General features: G+C 34.3%; 2 protein-coding genes across 3 annotated transcripts; one reads left to right on the top strand and one right to left on the bottom strand.

Moving 5' to 3' along the window:
* Positions 1-10,188: 10,188 nt before the first annotated feature.
* On the top strand, positions 10,189-16,235 carry LOC143544703 (serine/threonine-protein phosphatase PP2A-2 catalytic subunit). Of its 2 annotated transcripts, none has more exons than XM_077036740.1 (7): positions 10,189-10,205; positions 11,126-11,775; positions 12,560-12,674; positions 13,810-13,918; positions 14,004-14,081; positions 14,889-15,080; positions 15,905-16,235. In XM_077036740.1, exons 2-7 carry the CDS (start codon positions 11,523-11,525, stop codon positions 16,076-16,078), a joined length of 921 nt encoding a protein of 306 aa, XP_076892855.1. In that variant the 5' UTR covers positions 10,189-10,205; positions 11,126-11,522; the 3' UTR covers positions 16,079-16,235. The 2 variants fall into 2 exon arrangements, with proteins under 2 accessions (XP_076892855.1, XP_076892854.1); XM_077036739.1 differs by lacking the exon at positions 10,189-10,205 and adding an exon at positions 10,928-10,996.
* Positions 16,236-17,798: 1,563 nt separating this feature from the next.
* LOC143544705 (MLP-like protein 31) lies at positions 17,799-19,275 on the bottom strand. The gene is made up of 2 exons (XM_077036742.1): positions 19,059-19,275; positions 17,799-18,123 (listed from the first exon to the last, which is right to left on the bottom strand). The coding sequence occupies exons 1-2, from the start codon at positions 19,243-19,245 to the stop codon at positions 17,852-17,854; spliced, it is 459 nt and encodes a 152-aa protein (XP_076892857.1). The 5' UTR covers positions 19,246-19,275; the 3' UTR covers positions 17,799-17,851.
* Positions 19,276-22,240: the final 2,965 nt, after the last annotated feature.

The following is a 22,240-nucleotide window of genomic DNA, read 5'->3' on the forward strand; positions in this document are numbered from 1 at the left end:
TAATGATTCTTGGACGGAAACATCATTGGAAAAGACTGTTGAAACATAACGTGATTTCTTATCCACATTGTCCACATCAATTCTCAAACTCTTGTCACATATGATCTGTTCAAGCTCCCTCTTGGCATTACCCTAAAAGCTAGGTTGCTTCATTACATCAAGTTGTTGTTCTTCAACTGTCATTGAAATGAATTTGTTAAGTTTAACTTTTAACTTTTTTGTTTGAGCAAAAAATTCAACATAATCAACTGAACTTTACCTTTATTATGCATTTTCGAGACCATCTATTCCAACATTTTATGCGTGATTGTTGTTTTGTGGACTGAAACAAATCTGTAAAAACATATTGAGCTCTTCACCTCCATGTCTTAAATTCGTATGTTGGAATGCCAATCCAAATATCTTACCACGGTAATCTGTCAATAAAAATAAATAAATAAATACATAATGACTATTTGTACATAAATTAAAAAAACTTTAGGTTACTGTTTTTTCCGTACATCTTTATGGCCTTTCATTTGCTTATTTGTTTATGATATTGATATTAAAATTGCTTTTACTTACTGGAGGCCTAGAGCTGCTTAACATATATATATTTGCTATTTTATCATGCATTCATACTTCTGTTTTCATAACTCAATCTCCAAAATTATTTCTGCAACACTTTGTTTGCATTTAATTTTATAAGGTTTGCATCAAATACAAATAAAATTAGCGTATTAAATGTGATAATCAAGTAGAGTTATTATGTATACAAGTAGAGTAATTATCATAGAGTAATTATGTAATTACTCTATGATAATTACTCTATTTGATTCTCAAGTTTAGCACGTTAATTTCATTTGTACGTTAACCTTCCCCTAATTTTGTATGTATATATATATGTGTGTGTGTGTGTCTCGTAACAAATATATATACTTATATACGTAACAAATTGGTTTAAAACATAGTTTCCTTGCAAAATAAAATACCGTACCACTTGCTATTTCTGTATTTCATAATGATCTCGTTTATTAGTTTATACTCGTTTTTGCTATATATAACATTACTACAATTCTAAAAATACGTATATATTCCTGAAAATTAATATTTATATTTATATAACTAATATATATGTACGGAAAAACCATAATTTCAACACAAAACTTTTATATTTAAAACTATCTTTTTACAAAAAAGCTTTATCTTCTTTTTTAAAGGATACTCAATAGTTTTTATACAATTGCTTTTCATATTAAACTTTCTTAAAAATTTCAAAATATGTATTTAAAATCTCACAATTTATCCTAACACACGAATAACCTTTATAAGTTTTGTTTCAAACAACTCTTTATAAGTTTTTTTCAATTTAGTCACTTTTAAGCATTATTCTACTAACTACATTAACATGTTATAGCTTATTTCTTGCCATTTTTACTTGGGTGAACATTTTATAACATAAACACTTGTATAAAAGTATGTAGATGATAGATATATGGGAGATTAAGCTTACAATGAATAATTATGCCTAGGATGAAGCTAAAGAAGATAGATCTTGAGCTCTAACACCTTCTTGGACATGTTTGCACCTCCTTGAACTTGATAACCCGAGCTAGAAAGGTGAGTGTTATATGGCTTGCCGAGACGAGAAAGTAAGAAAAAATGAGTGTGTTGTATGTTTGCTAGTGAAGAGAAGACATGTGGGTTTCATGGGGTTGTATGTGTACCTATATAATATGAGAGAGAGAGAGAGAGAGAGAGAGAGAGAGAGAGAGAGGCAAGTAGGTTGAGTTGGTAGGTTTGATATCGATTGCAACTAAATATTAAACCTATTTTTTTAAATGTCATCAAATATAGATATGTTTAGGTATTTCGTATGAGGTGACTAAACACTAAACTCTCATCGTCAGCTGACTTAACCCAGTCGTACGGAACCCTTAAGCGTCTCCAAGTAATCACCAGTTCTGGTAAAACCTACCCGCACGAAAGCTCACTAGTGATAAAACTCGGACGCCCTCAGGATTGAACTGAAGATCACAAATATCTAGTCTTCCTATATCGAGTCACTCACGTCCCCGAAGATGTTGTGAGAATTGAACCTGGGTCTTCATTGAGATACCCAAATTTTCAACAATTACACCATATTTAAAAGGAAGGAACGACCACCCACTAAATCTAATTGTACAAAGTTTAATATATAATACAAAATAAAGTTGTGGTGGTACATGTAACCGTAAGAAGGAAGGGATGTGTTTGTTGGTTTTATGTGTTGATTGTGGTGATTAGTGAAGTATTTAGAATTTTTTTTCAGTGTGGTCACTCCTTTTAAATGCTCCAACTTTATATGGTCGCATATAAAAATTTTTAGGTTGGTACAGTTGTTTGGGTTGGATTCAACGGTTTGGTTAAGTTCAGCAATTGCACTAACAAAATCATAGCTTGAACAAATTAACATATAAAACAAATTAACAATTTAAATTACAATGAATAATTTTTTTTGAAGTAACACAGAAAGTCAAAAATAGAAACCTCAAATCTGGTGGCCACTATCAATCTCAGGAGGAGTGGCAGGGCCGGATGAGGCGCAACGGAGGTGGTAATGGTTGAAGGGTGTCGTGGTTGTGGATGGTGACTGTCTAGTGGGCAACGGTTGTTATGTTACATTGAGGGTTGAAACTAAAAGTTTTTATCAAATCCTAAAAATATTTCCATTTAAACATGTTATAGAAATTAATACGGATTGAGGCCGCTTAAGAACTTTTAAACCTAAAAATGTCATCTTACACATAAAAAAACATTATGTAATATTTGGTAGTTCTTGCATCGCTCAACGATGAATTACATAGAAATAGCAAAAATAATTGCCTTGAGATGTTGTTTAATATTGAAAAATTGGATTTTAATAATCTCAACTTAATGCGGTTGGCTGATAATAATCCCAACTTTGAAAGTAGCTGTCACTGGTTCCAACTTTCACACTATTTATTTTCATTGGACCTCCGTTAAAAAAACTTAACGACGTTATGTTTTTTTCCAAATTTCAAACTGATATTTTAGGGCTTTTGATCGGAATGAGAATACGAGTCGATTGATGTAAAACTTACTTCCAAACGGTGGTCCAAACGACTAAAGGATGCTTCAATTTCGGTGTTTAAACTTTTAATTAACAAAAATCAAGCTGTTTGAAGCGTCGTTTCGAGTTAAGTTTTACATCAATCGATCCGTATAATCATTCTGATCAAAAGCCTCTAAACATCAATTTGAAATTTGTAAAAAAGTTAACGTCATTAAAATTTTTTTAACAGAGGTCTAATGAAAACAAATAGTGTGAAAGTTGGGACCAGTGATAGCTACTTTCAAAGTTGGGATTATTATCAGCCAACTGCATTAAGTTGGAATTATTAAAATCCAATTTTCCTTTAATATTTGCATTAACTTTAGACCTTTAGTTTTTGTAATCATTTTACAACGTATCTTTCTGGCATTTATTTATTTTAAGTATCCCAATTTAAGTAGATAATTTTGATAAGGATTAAAAAAATTGTTATTAAAAAATTAGATAATCTCATTTCAAGCGTATAAAACAACTATATTAATCTATATCTTGTATTTCATAAAACAAATTTATTTAACTAGATCAACTTGTCCTATTCAAACAATAAGTATAGTTCATATGAACAAAAATGTTATACATCAATTTACAGCGCGATACTCGTATTTTGTTAGCTTGTCAATGTGGTCCATCTATGACATAAGCATTACAGAACTTAATTAAGTAAAAAGACATAAACATGAATAAGAAAATAAAAATCATAAAGATTGTTTCAAATTTTCAATGTAATATACCAAGACGCGTATAAGAAAATATAAGTCATAAACATAACCATTTAAAAGTAAACATGAGCGTGTCAACAGCTTGCATTCTGATGTGATAAACTTTAGTCATATGCCTTACATATCTTAGTTATTTAATTTGTATTTTTTTGCCACCATCTTCATCCCAATTGGTATCCGAAGCTTTTTATTTAACTGCTTCAGAAACTAGACAATGAGTTTCTTCATCTTCTTTGCTTTAACTACCATATCATTTTTCCTGTATCTTGCTAATTTGTACTTTTCTTGTCTTAGACCATGATATAGCTATATATATATGGTTTATTATTTTAATATTTTTACAAAGGTTTAGTTACAACTTTAAAAAAAGTAGTGTGTTTCATTCAATACACTTGATATTTAAGTTTAGATAAAAAAAAGATAAGATAGTTATAACTAAAATTTAATTGGATAAATGTAAAAAAATTTGATTTTGGACATTACCTAACTTGATTTGTTTTTTAGACTTCTATTTTCTTTGTCTGTATTGGTCTTTTTTCCAGCTCCTTGCCATTGGCTTGTATCTTATCAACACAACAGGATTGGCTGCAAGATGCACAGTTGGTGGCAGTGTGGCATGTGCAAATTTATGTGTACTATTCAACTATAGAGCCAATGGGCAGGTTTGCTTTTTTCCATTTGTTTTTCTTTTGTAATTTGGTTTGGAATTTAGGTAAGGAAAGTTATCTTGGTTAAGAAAAAAATGTTATACAATCAATAGAAATGGACAATTTGATTAGATTTATTGTAACATTTATTTAGTGCATGTTTGGGATTGCTTTTTAAAAGTGCTTATGGCTTTTTGGAGAGGCAAAATATCCAAAATGTCTATCCAAAAGCACCTAAAAGCTTTTATAAAAGTGTTTATGGCTTTTTGGAGAGGCAAAATATCCAAAATGTCTATCCAAAAGCACCTAAAAGGAAGCTTTTAGGTGCTTTTGGATAGACATTTTGAATATTTTGCCTCTCCAAAAAGCCATAAGCACTTTTAAAAAGCAATCCCAAACACCCTCTTAACTCTTTGGGATAGGTCATTTTTATGCTAAGTAATGATAGAAAGTTTGGGTTTCTTATTTAACTCCATTTCGATTCTGGTGACGTCCGGGTTTTACCACTAGTGTGCTTTCGGGCGGGTAGGTTTACCTGAAAACTGGAGATAACTTGGAGGCGCTTAAAGGCTCCGTACGGCTGGGTTGGGCCATTTAACAGTGACCTTTTGTTGGGTCACGTCATGCAAAATACCTAGACATTCTATGTTTGTTGGTCATTCAAAAGAAAAAACTCTTTGGGATAGTGTCTTTCCCCAAAACTGAATAAGATTTGATTTGATTTTTTTTTGTCCTTGAAATTATATCTTTATATATTATATAAGTTTTTATTTTTATTTTATATTATAGATCAATTAATCATGTTTTTATATTTTTTGATCTTGTAGTATCTCTACATGTTAAAAAGGAAGAATTTATGTTTCGTCAATCCATCTACACTTACAAAAAATAATTAAGAGAAGATGGTTAGAATGTTGTTTATATGTATATATACCTCTTTGAAATGTTTGTATATAAAAAAAATGTTCATCCCACGTACTTGTTTATCTTATGTTGAAATAAGTTGTTTTAAATGACTAGTTTGACGTTTATTTTTAACTTGTTATTGTTGTTTTGTGTTAGCTTTTAGTTACACTAGACCAAATACAGTGTTTATTTTAGTTATTCCAAATGATCAATTATTGTATTCAATTCAGTTCAGGCAAGTCGTTCAAATCGAATGGGCTCGGTAATTGATTTAATAAGTTCAAAGGGTGTAGGTTTAGTAAAATTAGTTTGGGTGGGTCTACATTTAGCAACACCCTTGATAAATATAGACCGTAATAGGATTCTTCATTTACGAAACGAAAATTAAATCGGCACATGATATCGTATTCTGGACAGGTTTTTCTATTAATGGGCTCACATTACATACAATTGGGGCTTTTCTATGAAACTTAATCATTAAAAAGCCTTATGAATTATTAACAAATTTCCTTTTATTGAACCCCACGGGGGCGGTGTTGGGATCACATCAAACCAGCCCCATAATCCCAATGAGGCGGTGTTCGAAGGGTTACAAGAGCCTTAATATTAATAGCTCATTGCTCATGAATTGAAAGGGAGATAAATTAGTTTTTTATTGAAATATTAAATTGTGTTGTAAACGGGGATGGTCTAATTAATGTTATAGAAATATTAAATTTTCATTAATATCTATAAAATTTTGGTTTTATTTAATTTTGTAAAACAAATGCAAGTTGTTATATAAAATCAAAATTGGTTAATACAATGTTTGTATTTGTTTTAGCCATCGGTCACAACCATCTCACATTTTTCTCTTCTTTCATCCTAATTATATATAAACGAAACCTCACTAAATTCTCTCAAGCCACTAGATTGTTTTATTTGTAAATAAAAGTTTCTCATGCATTTTACCCGAATTCACATGTATGGGTCTCACAAAACCCAAATAGCCCTTAAACGAGGACATCTCATGAAAAATTAATCCAATCAAATATTTGATAAGAAAATCTTATATAATAGGGATATACAAAAAATTAATATATGATTTTTTAAAGATATTATTTATAATTAAGAAACAATTTTATAGTAAAAAAAACGGGTCATGGGTCTCACCAAAACCAGATTGCTTTTATACCGAGTTATAATTAATATCTTATTTATTTGTGAAACTATTTTATCATCAAATAATAAGAATATTATTCTTATAATAAATAAAATTAAAATCTTAAAAGATATATAAATATTCAAAACGAATAATCTAAAACAAACCCGTAAAATAGGGGATAAAAACTTGTTATCAATAAAAGAGGATGTTGATGTATCTTACTTGTGCTTGGTGATAGTGACAAGTCACCAAGGTTTGTGTTTTATTTTTTTAAAACCGACAAAAGAAAAATAAGGATAGTTATTGGTTATATCTTAAATAGGTCCAAAGAGAGGGACCAAAATTCATATCATCCGAACAATAAAAGAATACCTTATTCATATACCTTCATTTATAAAGTGGTTATGGTTGTAGAGACTAAGGGGGTGTTTGGTACAGAGAAAAAGAATGGGAAGAAATGGAAATGGAAATAGAAATGGGAGAGAAATGGAATTTGAGAGAAATAGAAATGGGTGGAGAATTGACAATCATTTCCTTTGTTTGGTACAATAGAGAAATGGGTGGAGAAACGGGAGCAGAGACGTGATTAGGGTTCCGCCTCGGCATCATCATGGTGGAGAAATGGTGGCTCAGAGACGCGTCGCAACACCGCGAACGGAGTAGAGCGTCATCATCATCGCCGCGCAACATCAACACCGCGATTTAGGGTTCCGCCTCGCAACACCGCCTCGCGATTTAGGGTTTCGTTTTGGCTCAGAGACGCGAACGGACGTGGCTGCGGCGTCGGCCGCCGTGCCGGACGTCGGCATCATCATCACCATCGCCGGTCGGAGCATCATCATCATCATACGCGAACGGAGTAGAGCAGAGACTCGATTTAGAAGCAGAGAGAATTCCATTTCTCTTCCAAATGGAGAGAATTGGATTTCTCTACTTTTTGCCTACACCCAATTCTCAGAGAAAACCAATTCTCCGCCCAATTCTCCGCCTAATTCTCCCAAACAAGAGAAACCTAATTCTCCACCCTCAAATCTCTCTACCAAACACCCCCTAACATCTTTTGGTTATGTTTGGGTTACCACGGATATCGGTTTTTATTCGTTAATCGTTAAAAAAATTGTTTTGGAGAAGAAACGTTTGAACATTTGTTTATCTGTTTTCATCAAAGAGCTATCTTCAATGGTTGTTGAGCTAAACAGTAAACACCCTATGGTTAATTTTATAATAAGGTTTCTAGTTACTCACCTTTTGAATTCTTTAATGGGTTTTGTTTTATAAAGTTTAAAACATGTCAAACTAGCTTCCGTCATAAATGATTTTCATTTAGACATGTCTAAAACCAACACACATGACATTGAGTATTGTGCGTGTAAATTTAAACTTTAAACATATGCAAGTTGTACCCGATTATAATGTATTAACATGATTTACCAAACTTTTCCAGGCTACCGAGTATTTTTGGTACAGGTACTTATTTATATCACCAAGTCCCAAACAAACCTTAATCACCACTTCCTGCAAAGATCATACTTCTTATTATAACTTGCATGTGGTGAGAGAAAGTCTGGATTTATCTTGTATTTCACAAAACAAATTTATTTAAGTAGATCAACTTGTTCTGTTCAAACAATAAGTTTATGAAGAATATAGTTCATATGAACAAAAAATTTATACATCAAAAGACTTCAATACAGTATAAAGAATATAATTTATATGATATAAATATACATTACATGAGATTAAAGTTTAATATACAAGTGTAAATAGATTCTTCTTTTTTTTAACGACGGTGGCAATTCGGGCTTAATGGCATGCCTCTTCATAACCAAGGTGTATCCATACCTCATACGGGATTTCAACAGTTCATTGTTAGTTTAACACTTGAGAATGGCGCCAACATGCTCAAAAAGGAAACCGACCACCCGTAAAATCCACTGGTTTGCCTATGTCTGAGAGCTCAATGGTATCCTTGTTATTTTGTTAATGGCAACAAATTTTTGTGCTAAAAGTGGACTTCAAACTTGTAACCGTAGAGTCACAGAGTGTTATCTACCCCGGCTGGTGTACGTGGACAAAATGGCCACCGATACAAGTGAAAGTAGATACTTAGACGTTTATTAAAGAATATTTTAGACTAAAAACTCACAAATGCAAAGAAAAAGAAAAGGAAACTTAAAATGTACAAACAAGTTCTTGAATTTCTCAATCCATTTATTTAACCTTTTTCCTTCCCAAAATGTAAACTAAAACACAGGAGTTATTAAAAAATTAACACGTGACGAGTTATAATCATATTTAACCACCGTCTTTACGGTCGTATTTGAGTATACACTTGTGTCAAAAAACCAAAAATAAAAATAAAAGTCAACATTGCTATCCTACGTCGGTGGCGCAGGTTAGCATTTATTTCTTCGAAAATATCGACACATGGAGACAAGACAACCATCATCATCGTTAAGATCAATTTTGATTCAAATTCATTCATCGATGACTTGTGATTCAAAATTTGTTTCAGTTTCAATTTGTTTTGTAATCATCTCGGTTGCATATACATACGCACATACATCTATAAGTAGGCTTAAATATTGTATAAAGGATAAATAAACATTTCGTGAGATGAAGGGGGTGTTTGAGATTCCTTATTCTTACCTTCTTATAACTTATAACTTATGATAAGTTAAAAAACATGTTTGGGTTTCTTTATTATGTGATAGGAAATGTTGATAAGTTACACATTTTGTAACTTATGACTTCTCCATATAAATTATAAGAAGGTAAATATAATAAATCCCAAACAACCCCTAAAGTTTAATATACAAGTGAAAACTTTAATAAAGAAGATTATATATATATAGAAAAAATTGTTAGATTAAAGTTAACATACACATAAACATCTATTAAGTAGCTTTTAATCATTGTTACAAATAGAAATAGAAAGGAAAAAAAAGGAAAACTCTCCACAATATCCATGAGTTCTTGAATTCCTTAATTTGGCTTCATTCTTCTCAAAACATTCACTTAAACACGAATGCAACCTAAACACAACCGACTTTATTAAATAAGCGGACGTATTGTTCATAACAAATCACATGCCACCACGTCTCCATGTATGAATGGACCTGCCAACGCATTTACAATGCACTCATGTCTGTGACGCTCCAACATTTATCAGATTCTCAAACATGTCAATATGACTTTATTCTTCTCAAAACATCCACGTGATGAGTTTTAATCGAACTTTACCACCGTCCTTCCACTTGTCCACCATCTCTTCCGATAATGTTAGTAATAAATAGACATGTGACGAGTTTTAATTTGAGACTCGTCTACTGCCTCCTCCCCCCGCTCGTATCTGGCATTTTCGTAAAAAAAAATAAAAATATATAAATCAACATTGCTATCCTAAGCCGGCAGGCGCATGTTAGCATCATCACATCATTTCATCGAAAATATCGACACGTGGATACCATCATCATCATCAAGATCAAAATTTTGACTCAAATTCAGCGGTGACTTGTTATATTCAAACCTTCAGTTTCATCGTCCTTTGATTACATACGCATATAATACACATCTATTCTATATACATATATATATACACACACCAAAGCTAACTCATATTATTATTATTATTATTATTATTCTATGCAAATTCGTTCAGTTATTATGTCAAACGGCTGATTGATTCGTATCAGGTTTCGATTCGTACGGCTTGAATTCGTATTTCGCTATATATTATTATTAATTATTAATTATTATTATTATTAGGCTTAGGGGTGTGAGCCGCTAACCGGGGCGCTAGAGCCCCTCCGCTCGCGCCCCGGGGCGCTAACCCCACACCACCGGGGCGCGAGCGCAGAAATCCAGGCAGGCGTGAGGCTGGTCGCGGGAGAAGAGAGAGAAAATGGACGTTGGGAAGGTAAAAAGAGCCGTTGGGAAGGAATTAAATTAAAAAAAAAAAATATTTTTTCCCTAAATAATACCCCATTTCATCTATAAAATACCTCATTTCACCCATATCAATCACCACAACTTCAAAATAAAACCCAAAATCAACCCATCTTCCCAACTTTTTTTTTAAAAAAATATCGTCGTACTCGATGATCTTGTATTAGATTAGTGTTATTATTAAGTATTATTGTTTGTTTAATTTTTAGTATGTTTTTTTTTGTAATTTGAATTTTAAAAAAAATGTGTGTTTTTTTAATAATTTATAGGTTTTTTTGTTGTTTGAATATATTTATAAAAAAATAAAAAAAAAAATTTCGCTGGAGCCCCTGCTGGAGCCCCTCCACACCAGGGCCAGGGGCTCCAACGGGGGCTCCAACACACCCCTTATCCAGTTTCTCTCTCTGCCACACGTCATAATATTATTGGCTGGAGCCCCCACTGGAGCCCCCGTTAGAGCCCCCCACACCCCTTAGCCTTATTATTATTATTATTATTATTATCTGCAAATCGGCGTTTAGTTATCATCAAAGCCTAGGTAATCACGTCTCTCGATTTGTACGGATTCAATTCGTTAATAATAATTATAATAATTAAGCTCGTATTTGAAATGTTTATCGATTAGAATTTAATAATATTTTGAAATCCGATCTTCAATCTGCTGTAGGTATCAGCTTTTGATTCGATTCGTTCGGCTTGAATTCGATAATAATCAGAATTTTATGAAATTTTGAAATCCGATCTTCGGTTCGGTCCGGTCTGGTTCGGTTCGCCTTCGATTTGTTTTGTGATTCCCGTTCCGTTGTTTTCGATCTTCAACCGATAGAATTTGTGATGTTTTTGGAACATGATGTTGAAATGAAACCCTAGGTATCACGTCTCGATTTGTTCGCATTCGTTGATAATTAGAGTTTTATAAACATTTGATATCCGGTCGTCGATCCGCAGTTGATTTGTTCCGTGATTCTCGTTTGGATTGAATTTGATAATCAATTCGTTGATAAGTTTGTTGAAAAGGCGTTTATCGATTAGCATTGTGAGAATTTTGAGAGAGGTGAGAGAGAATGCCGACGCACGCGGATGTGGATAGGCAGATAGAGCAGTTGATGGAGTGCAAGGCGTTGACGGAAGCGGAGGTGAAGACGCTTTGTGAGCAAGCGAGGGCTATATTAGTGGAGGAGTATAATGTGCAGCCGGTGAAGTGTCCGGTGACGGTTTGTGGTGATATTCATGGGCAGTTTTATGATCTGATTGAGCTGTTTAAGATCGGTGGGAGTACGCCGGATACGAATTATCTCTTCATGGGGGATTATGTTGGTGAGTTGCTGCTTGTTGTTTTGTTTATTAAATTTGGGGATTTTGTGATTGTGTTGATACCATATTGTTAATATAGAAATTTTGAAGGTATAAACTAAATTGGAACTCAAAATCTAGAATGTAATTGATTACATTTGGTTTAGAAGTAGCAAAATTAGGTTATGGAAGTAGATTTACATATAAATGAATCACATAATACTAATATTGTTTTAAAGTTAATAATTTTGCTTAATCTATTTGACAAGATTAGAAAAATCTTTTAACATATTTTAAAAACTTCTAATGAACAAACGTAAACAAGTAAACATTAACGAACATTAACGGAGGTGAACGAGCATGGCCTTTGTTCGTGCTCATTCATTTAGTTAACTGAACGGAATTTCTTGTTCGTGTTCGTTCTATTATTAAATTAACGAACATAAAGACACTTCCGACCGAACAGTTCACGAACCATTCGACGGACATTTGGTTTGCTTACAGCCCTAACTGAGAAAGTGGGAATGATTGCTTATTAATCAATGATCAGATTTTCTTAGTTTTGCCAACTGTTTCTTTAATTTTGGAAGTTGATTGTACAATGGTGATTTTGGAAGTTGATATCGTCATTGTGGACGTACAATGGTGATTGTATAAGCATGATTACATATTTCATTTGCATTTATGATCAACTGTCGCTTATATTTTGTGCTAGTGTGCTGCATGTCAAATTGGTATTTTTGTTCTGTCACGTGCGAACAATTGAAAGCGTTTGTTTAATATCATTCTGATCATATTGTTACTGCAGATCGTGGGTATTATTCGGTGGAGACTGTGTCACTCTTAGTGGCTCTTAAAGTTCGTTACAGAGACAGACTTACTATTCTTAGAGGAAATCATGAGAGCCGACAGATTACTCAAGTGTAAGACCTTTAATTTATAGTGTGCGCACACGTGTGTTTGTGCAGTGAGAACCAATTAATATATGATAATCATTAGGACCATTTTATTCACTGTTCACTACCAAATACGCTGCAATATTTTGATGGTTTTACAAGAGAATACACTGAGTACTAATGATTCAACAAACAGTGAATTCACAAGTGAACAGAATGGTTCTATATTTTTCGGTTCTCGTTCGAACCCTTATACACATAAATATTATTTAAAAATGACAATAGAACACACCTTCCTTCTTGGCGTAACTAACTCAATGATCAAATTCAAATATCATTCCTACTAAACAATATTTTGACAGTGAATGTAAAATGAAACAAGATAAGTGGTCCAATTATCATATTGATTTTTCTTGTCTGTCGGTCTAATGCACTTGCTACCCAAGAGAAGTTAGGGTTTGCACTAAAGTCATATTTCTAGGGCTACCCCGTATTTGTAGTTAAAGTGGTTTTTGTTGTTAAAGTGGTTTTTGTCGTCTTGTATTCTTTTATGTTTGCATGTAACGTGACGTAAATATACTGACAAATATAGTAGTGTTTAAAAAGGTGAGGGCTATAAAAAGATAAAAGGACAGATACTTGAAAGTCGGTGGCCAGCCTCTCGGAAGTCGGCCAGCCGCTTTGTTTTGTTACTATATTCATTTTTTAAAAAGTTCTTGATGCTTTTCACTTATAGCGGTATTCTATTTGGATTATTCATTTTAGTTATAACATGAAACAATTATGGCAAGAATAAAAGGAGATTTTGGTTGTATTTGAATAAGTTCTTAAACTTGTACTGATATCATGGATATTTGACCTGGACATATTTAGTATCCTTGTCTATTAAAATGTGGTAAGAATAAGGTTATATGAATAGCTATGTTACAGGACCACATGATTTTAGTATTTAATTTGTGCACTAAATGCAAAGATTCTTATTAGTCAAAACATGGAACTTTCTCTATAATACTAGTGACATGTCACAGCGGTATTAAATAATAGTTTAAATTTTTATCAGCTTAATGAACTTTTGTATAATTGCTTTTTATGGGTAGGATTCTCACTTTCTTTGCCTTGTCTTATCTTTATTTATTATGATAATCCTTTATCTTCAACTCAGATACGGTTTCTATGACGAATGTTTGAGAAAGTACGGAAACGCAAATGTTTGGAAGTATTTCACTGACCTTTTTGATTACCTACCTCTTACAGCACTTATTGAGAGTCAGGTAAAATCCATATGCATAAATCGCATACGAATGCCGTGCATGTTATGTTAACACTATTTAATTATATTTAATGTATATATTTTAGATCTTTTGCTTGCACGGAGGACTCTCACCATCTTTGGACACACTTGACAATATCCGATCCTTGGACCGCATTCAAGAGGTACATGAATGAATGCACACACAGATTACAGATACAGGGTCGTTCAATACATGTCCATCTTTAAGTAGAGAATTGCATGTACCTTATAAACACCGGTATTGCTATAACCACATAATCCACTGTCTCTCCCATTATGTCTTGCAAGCACTTCGTAGAAGTGCTTATGCGGTTCTCTGCTTAAAATCGGTTGCGTATTGAACACCTCCATATATCTATGTATATATTTATATATATATTTAAACAAAAAGAGACGTTACTGTTCTCCAAATGTTGAAATATACTTTCTATGTTTTAACTATGTACGGTTATGTTTAAAAAATGTTGGGGTGTCAATTCCCAACATGACACAACCTTGGCATGAAATAAACGGATCAACGCACGTAACCCATTTAATATACATGTGGTGCTTGGTCAGGTTGTGGATAAACGGGTCAACACGTTTAAATATGGAAATTAAAATTGAGAAGTAGAAGTTCAATCAGCTAAGCAGTTTACGACCATTCACAACCTAATTTGTTTACAACCTGTTTACTCAACCAATCTGTTTAACCTGCCGAACCATTTGACCAGTATATATAAACGGGTTACGTGGATTGTGTACGGGTTACATGGGTTTTCTGCATCTAGGTTAGGATCTAGTTTTGTCCACGCGTTTAACTAAAGGGTTGTGTTCGGGGTGGGCTGTACCAATCCACCAACCGAATCTTCACATGAATTGCCATCCCTAGTTATTCTAATTATTTATTTTCCAACTGTTCCTCAAGTTTTAAACATCTTTTGTTGGACATTTGGATGATGATTTTGTAGGTCCCACATGAAGGACCAATGTGTGATCTGCTATGGTCCGACCCAGATGACAGGTGCGGGTGGGGAATTTCACCTCGTGGGGCTGGCTATACGTTTGGACAAGATATCGCGGGCCATTTTAACCATACTAATGGGCTCACTCTCATCTCAAGGGCCCACCAACTTGTCATGGAGGGTTTCAATTGGTGCCAGGTTTGTCACCCTCTATAATAATATAAAAAATATCATTTTAAATCTCTCTATGATTTTAAGTCTATTATACTTTTATAATTGCTATGCAAATTTATCATTTGCATTATGCGAGTACCATTTCCGACATAAGACATAAATGATAAGGTTTTGGTTGTCATCTCTAAGCCGTTAAATTAACGGGTCTCTGTTTTAACCATTTAAAACCACCAACCCAAGTAACACATTTACAACTTGACTACAACCCATTTAAACCCCTCAAACGGGTTGTATACGGGTTACATGCTCTTTAAGTAGGGGTGTCAACTGTGTCAGGTTGGGGAGTTGAAATTTTCAACCAGAACACGGCCCATATATTTATTTGTGTCAAAAACATCGTCCCTAACCTGCACACGCTTAAAATCATGTAAACCGAACATGACCTGTTTAACCTATTTATCTAACGTATCAAACGTATTTGTTGGTTGGTGTGGTAAGTTGTAAATGCGATAATCAGGTTGTAAAAAAACGGGTTAAACGGTCATAAATGAGTTACTGGTTCACCTGTTAACTAAACATGTTAGCGCGTTGACCTGTAACTGAACGGGGTAATCAAATCAACCCGGAAACGATCTGTTAAGATAATGGGTTAGATATGCCAAGCCGGCTATAATAATATATAGATATTTTCGTAATAAAAACGATTTAGGAGATTTTTAGCGTTAAATTAGACTTTGGACTCCGCTTTTTAGTCCGTTAGCGTGCTTTTTCAACCCAACCCATGAAGAAGTAAACGGGTCGAAATAGATGAAATAAGTTTGTGATATTGTTATATATGACATCATCAGGACAAGAATGTGGTGACTGTGTTTAGTGCTCCAAACTACTGTTATCGTTGCGGAAATATGGCTGCAATCCTTGAAATTGGCGAAAACATGGACCAAAACTTTCTTCAATTTGATCCAGCCCCGAAGCAGATCGAGCCCGACACCACCCGCAAAACTCCAGATTATTTCTTATAAATATCAATCAATTGCTGAAATATTTCGACTTTTTTTTATAAGTAGGGAAAGAGTTTAAAGTTTATGAATTGATCTTATAGCTTAGATAATGGTGGATGTTGTGTTTCAGTTGTATAATCTTGCTTGGTATATTATCGTTGGTTCAAACTGTTGAAAACGGTTAGCTGTTAAGAGTTAGATTAGGCAGGGGTCGGTTTTTATGCCGAGCTTGAGCTCGTGTTGTTTACAACTAGCCAGCTCGTGGTTCGACGAGTTGGTTGTTTTGAAAGGTCTAACCTGTTTATTACCAATGTCAAATAATTTTTTTTAATATTTATTTTCGAAGTCGTTTTATAAAATAATTTGAAAGTATGACTCGGTGTAATCCTTTTATTTTGAAGAAATTTATTTCTATTATTTAATAGTAGAGGTGCACAAATGTGCGGTTCTGGACCCGACCCGGAACCAATTTCGACTCGTACCTGACTCGCGAGACTTGGTATTGGGTTTCTCCCAAAACTGGTACTTGGAACCGGACACAAACCCATGTCGGAATCGGTTCCACCTTTTGCTTGTCAAAACCCGACCCTACTTGCAACCTGAAAAAAACCCATAAAACCTGGTCAAATACATGACTATACCCGGTTCCGATTCTCAAAAATTTCCGTTTTGTTCACCTCTATTTAATAGGAGACGACGGGAAAATAACTTTTTTCGAAAACTTGTTTTTGACTTGTGAGCATATTCAAGCTTGGTATGTAAAGTTCATGATTTGAGTTCGTTTTTCAAAAGAGGTTTATTATAAGCTTTGGCTCGAGCTTGTTAAACTTAGTTAGGTTTGAGATTTTAGCAAGTCGATCTTAAGCATCTCATGAGGTGCTTGGCTCGCTTACTCCTCTAGTTGTTGGTGTTTATTATGTGGATTATTGATATTATAACGATTTTGAAAGCTTTGTGGTGTTTTGGAAGTCAAGTAAAAGTCCAAGAATCATCTTAGCTTCATAGTGTTATATAATCAGATTTATGAACAATTGAACATACTGCAAAAGATTCTTTACTGCTAGAGGTGCACAAAATACCTGGTTCTAGACCCGATTCAAAACCGGTTCCTACATGTACCTGACTCACGGGTACAACCTGGTATTGGGTCTCTCCGTAGACATGTACCCGGAACCGGAACCGTCCAGGACCTAGCGGAACGGTTCCACCTTTACCCAGTCAAAACCTGACCCGACCCTACTCGAAATCTGAAAAAAAACCCGGAAAACCCAGTCAAATCCCGGTCAAATACGCAGCTAAACCCAGAGCTGGTTCCTACCAGACCCGGTTTTGACTTTTGTTATTGACCATATCTGATTCCGGTTCCTAAAAATACCCGGTTTGTGCACCTTCATTTACTACACATCAAGGATAACAATTGTGTAAAAGGAAAAGAAGTTTTAACCATGATTTGCTTGATAAAGCAGTATCTTGGCAAGTAGATTAAGTTTACATAAGTAATTAGGCACCGCCATGAGTTTCGTTACCTTTAATTTTAATTTTTGATAATTGTCAGTTGTCACTCGTATACTTTATGATCATGATAAAGACAAGGGCAACGATTCAAGATATATAGAAAACAAGTCGTCAATATCATTTGTGGAATACGACAATAATGATTGATACATATATGATATATCACAACATGATCACAAAGACATTAAAAGTAAATTACATCACAAGCAATTTATTATACTGAATACACCCACACGAGCATTTTCACATGTATCGTTCTTTCAGTCTGGAAAGCACAACTTAGTGGCCGGTGTTATGAGCATCGACATCCTTAACAAGAGTGCAAAGGTAATCCATCAAAGAAGTTGGATAGGGTACACTGGTATCCGGTTTCTCAAACTCGAAGGTCCATATAGCCACTTGCGCGTCACCCTTTGGTTCAACATGGAATGTGATTGTGAAGCCCTTGTATAGCTCATCCACTAGATCTCCTCCAATTACCTTGAACACAATGGTGTGGTTTTCCTCATTCACTGCTTCAATTATCTGTTTTGAAAACTTTTTCTTTCCCTCTTTTTTATAAAAAAATGCAACAAAATGCCATCAGTTGAGCTGATCAGTATGTTATAGTTATCAACTGATAATAAATTAATAATGATATAATTTGTTAAATAAAATCTCAAATTCGAATAACCCAAAATAAACCGTATAACAAACATTCAAACAATAGTATAGTTAGATAAAAATACAAAACCGGAAAATTTAAAATAAAACATACATAAACAAAAGTCAAACTTCAAACAAAAGTGTAATTAAATCTATGATCTATCAAAATTCTAAAAATTAAGACGGTTACAAATAATGCCAAACTTCAAATAATTATAACACATGTTATTTATTTGGTTCATTCGGATATCCGATTAATCCAAACTATATATCCGTTTTTTTATATCCGAATTAGTTTTTCGGATATTCCAGTCGATCTGATTCAGAATATCCGAATAAGAATTTAGAACGGATTATTCGGGCTTCTGTTTCGGTTCGAATTTCGTTTTTTTTTTGGGATTTCCTGAACACCCCTACGACTCGTTTCATGTTTATTAATTATTTTATTTGTTATATATATACACACACGTGTGTGTGTGGTTGTGTTAGGATCAAATACAAATAATTCTCAACATGAGAAGCAACGTATAAAAAACTAGAGTAATTATACTAACATTGTAACACTAGAGTAATTATGCTAGACTGCTAGAGTATAAAATTACTCTAAAGTATTTAAACTAGAGTACTTTATTTAATTTTTTTTTGTTGTGTAATTACTTTAGTTATTTATACATTTAGTAAGTTAATTTCATCTGTATTGGATCTAACCACTTTCAAATGGAAGATCGACTAGAAACCCAGAGACTTTCGTCTCTCTTAGAAGCCATTAGGACATGCGTTCTTATCCCATCTTAGAAAAAAAAACAATATTCTAAAATAACACGCCGTATATTATACGTACCATGAGTGTAGTTCCATTGAATGACGGAACCAACGACCCCTCTCTCACCCTCATGCAACTCACAATCATGAACCTTTTCAGGTGTTGCCGCAACCAACTTGTGCGGGTTGTGCCTAAAGACGTCATGAAAGACATCACCGGTTTTGCAGATCTCTACATAGCCGATTAACTTTCCTGATAGAGCCATCTTTGATTATTCTCAGAAGTTGGCAATGAGTGTATGAAAATATAGGCATACATTGTTGGCTATATATAGTAAAATAGGTGCCATAAACAATAATATAAAAACTTGTAGTAGTTGACTTACCGTATTTAAGAAAATGATCAATAAGATATGATTCACGTTACACTTTTTTTTAATTATTTTTTGTACATCAAGATTACATACAATAATAATAATATGAATCACAACCATAAACCATATCAAATTATCAATGTATCACGATCTCCAAAGTTTATCAACTCAAGCCCAATTGTAATAATTTAAGCACTATAATGTCATTGCATACGGTATCAGTGTATTAGTGAGTTATGATTGGGCTTCCGGTCCAATGATACGAAGGTGATATATGATTAATTTTTGAGATTTGATGACATCAGGATCGAGACATGACACAAGAGGGTATTCTCATAGTAATGGGTCTCATTTTTTTGATGGTTTTCTGGGTAAGTCAGACTAGAGCATCAAAATCAGCATGGACAATTGACATCTCGTCTCATAGAGACTCACTATGGTATCGGTGATAATCAACACTATTAAAAAAATTGTAATAGTTAGGTAAATAGTAAATGATTTGGATTATTAGTATTATATACAATTTATATGTTTAATTCTACTAAATTTGGAGACATACCTCACTAAATATAACTTGATTTTAGATCGGCGCTCGACTGATAACCCGATCCTGATTTTGTACAAGACTATTTTTTAATCATAACGGTGCGTTTCGTTATAAATGTACAAGTTACCGGTTTTTATTTAGAAACATAAATGTACTTCTATGCTATTCATATTTTAGGAAACTATCCAATTTTATATGTTATCAGAAACTACAACATGATTCAACTCTTATATATGATTACTAGGATAAAGCTCGTGTGATACACGGGTGGTTAAAAGAATTGTCACACCCCAATTTAGGGTTTAGAAGTGTGACCAATAGTTGGTACCTGTTTTGTAAATATATCAGAGTTTAAGGTTGTAAAGCGGAAGTTTTAATTAAAATATTAATTTATTTCAAAAGTCGGGAATTAAACACCCGATAGTTGGTATAAAAGTCTTTGAATCATAAAAACCATAATTTACATTATTTTAATAACAAAACTCCATCTGAGCCATCAGATCGTCTAATGGCTATTCTTCTATCTCTAAACCCTTAATCTTAATTACCTGAAAAACAGTTAAAAATACGTCAGCAACACATGCTGGTGAATATGTTGACACAAAATATTTTGATACTTAATTATCCCCTTGAGACATCGTAGGCCTCGGCCCAACGTGGCTTAGGAAACAATCAAGTTCTGAAAGTCTGAATAACTATTACAAACTCCAGCTCAACTCGAAACCGCTCAGCAAACACGCAGTGTTCGAGATCGTAGCCGCTACCTATATACACAAGATTATCATCTCTCGAACATCGTAGGTCCGGCCCAACGTGGCGGAGGCATAATCAAGCGTGGTGCGGTGTGCCCACTGTCTAACCATATATGAAAGGATCCAGAAAAACGTATACGATAGCCTGAGGGCCAACGATTACTTTTGTTTATAACGTTTTAGGGATACGCAATCCCATGTAATCATTTAAAAGACTCGATTAAATAAGTTGTAAAGAGTTGGACATATTCACCTTTGTTATGATCAGCGTAACCCACTGATTTAATCTTCTTGTTACCTCGGACCTATAGTACGAGAATAACCTTTTATAAATACTAAATCAACGATCTAGCTTTAGACCTTTAGTCCATTTGCATAATCATTACCTTGATAATTATTTCTTTATACATGGATCTTTTAGTCCAAAACATTCATTCATAAAACATTACTTTTCTTCTTCATGAAGAAACGTATATATTAAGTTTCTTCTTTGTTAAGAAATATTAAAAAATCTTTATAATTGTAAAGAAATAATATTTTATCTATACCCTTGTCTTATAAAACTATATTTTACCTTTTTATCTTACCAAGGTATATACTATATCCCCGACTAGGGTCTAAGCCATATATAATAAAGTAATTGGGCAGAACCCCTACCTTGTATGGCTAGCTTACGTGAAATGCCTAAGCTTGATACGGGAAACACTTCTACTTGTCGGCGGGTAAACAAAATACAACTACCAAAGCTTCAACACTTGCACGTACTTCGAGAACGGATCGTCGGCACGAATTTCGAGACAAGTGATAGTAAAGAGAGATTTTGGGATGCATAAAGCAAAGCCCAACACCCCTATTTATAGGGCTGAGATTGTGACCCATCGCGATAAAAAGGGATCCATCGCGTATCGCGATGGATCTGTTAACCGCCTCTGAATATTATATTTCATCGCGTATGGCGATGGAACTTTAGATTCTGACATCGCGTATCGCGACGCCGCCCACTAGGCTTGATTGGTCACTTAGTACCACACGTGGCACCACGTGGCTGGACACGTTTCACGATTGCTTCGCCTGGTCATCGCGTCATCGCGATAGGTTGGGCGATCGCGTATCGCGACACCGCCCATCCTGGGGCTCTGTGATGTACCCATCGCGTATCGCGATGGGTTACTTCCCTGATCCGTCGCGTATCGCGATGGGTCTTGAAATCAAAGTTTTCATTTCAGTCATTGTACTTTTACATCTTGCCATCTTTTGACCTCGCTTCCACTATCCAAAAACAATAAGGCGGTTCTTAAGCGGCTCGCGGCGATGCGAAGTGCAAAGTGCGCCATCAAAGCACTACATTGCGCCCAACGCCCTTCGCCGTCGCCTTCGCCATCGTTCTCGTCCGAGCCTGTGCCCGTGCCCGTCGGGTGCTCCGCACTCTCCGCTAGGACCACTTGGTGCATGCTATGCATAAAAGAATATTACTATGGAAACTCCATCTCTTATAAAGAGCTTCCAAATTTATCCCACTTTCCATGTGGGATGAGATTTATTTTCTTTATTTATAACCATGAAAAGGGATTCCATTTTCTTCCTCCTT

The sequence above is a fragment of the Bidens hawaiensis genome, unplaced genomic scaffold, assembly GCF_021521415.1.
Source record: "Bidens hawaiensis isolate Kalapana, Puna unplaced genomic scaffold, B.hawaiensis_p1.1 tig00013690_1, whole genome shotgun sequence".
NCBI lineage: Eukaryota > Viridiplantae > Streptophyta > Magnoliopsida > Asterales > Asteraceae > Bidens > Bidens hawaiensis.

Bases quoted from the DNA above. Each gene is read 5' to 3' on its own strand.
- LOC143544703 (XM_077036740.1), top strand. From the start codon at position 11,523: ATGCCGACGCACGCGGATGTGGATAGGCAGATAGAGCAGTTGATGGAG. The intron at 11,776-12,559 runs GTGAGTTGCTGC...TTGTTACTGCAG, and splicing joins CTTCATGGGGGATTATGTTG to ATCGTGGGTATTATTCGGTG. The intron at 15,081-15,904 runs GTTTGTCACCCT...TGACATCATCAG, and splicing joins AGGGTTTCAATTGGTGCCAG to GACAAGAATGTGGTGACTGT.
- LOC143544705 (XM_077036742.1), bottom strand. From the start codon at position 19,245: ATGGCTCTATCAGGAAAGTTAATCGGCTATGTAGAGATCTGCAAAACC. The intron at 18,124-19,058 runs GTACGTATAATA...TTTATAAAAAAG, and splicing joins TCAATGGAACTACACTCATG to AGGGAAAGAAAAAGTTTTCA.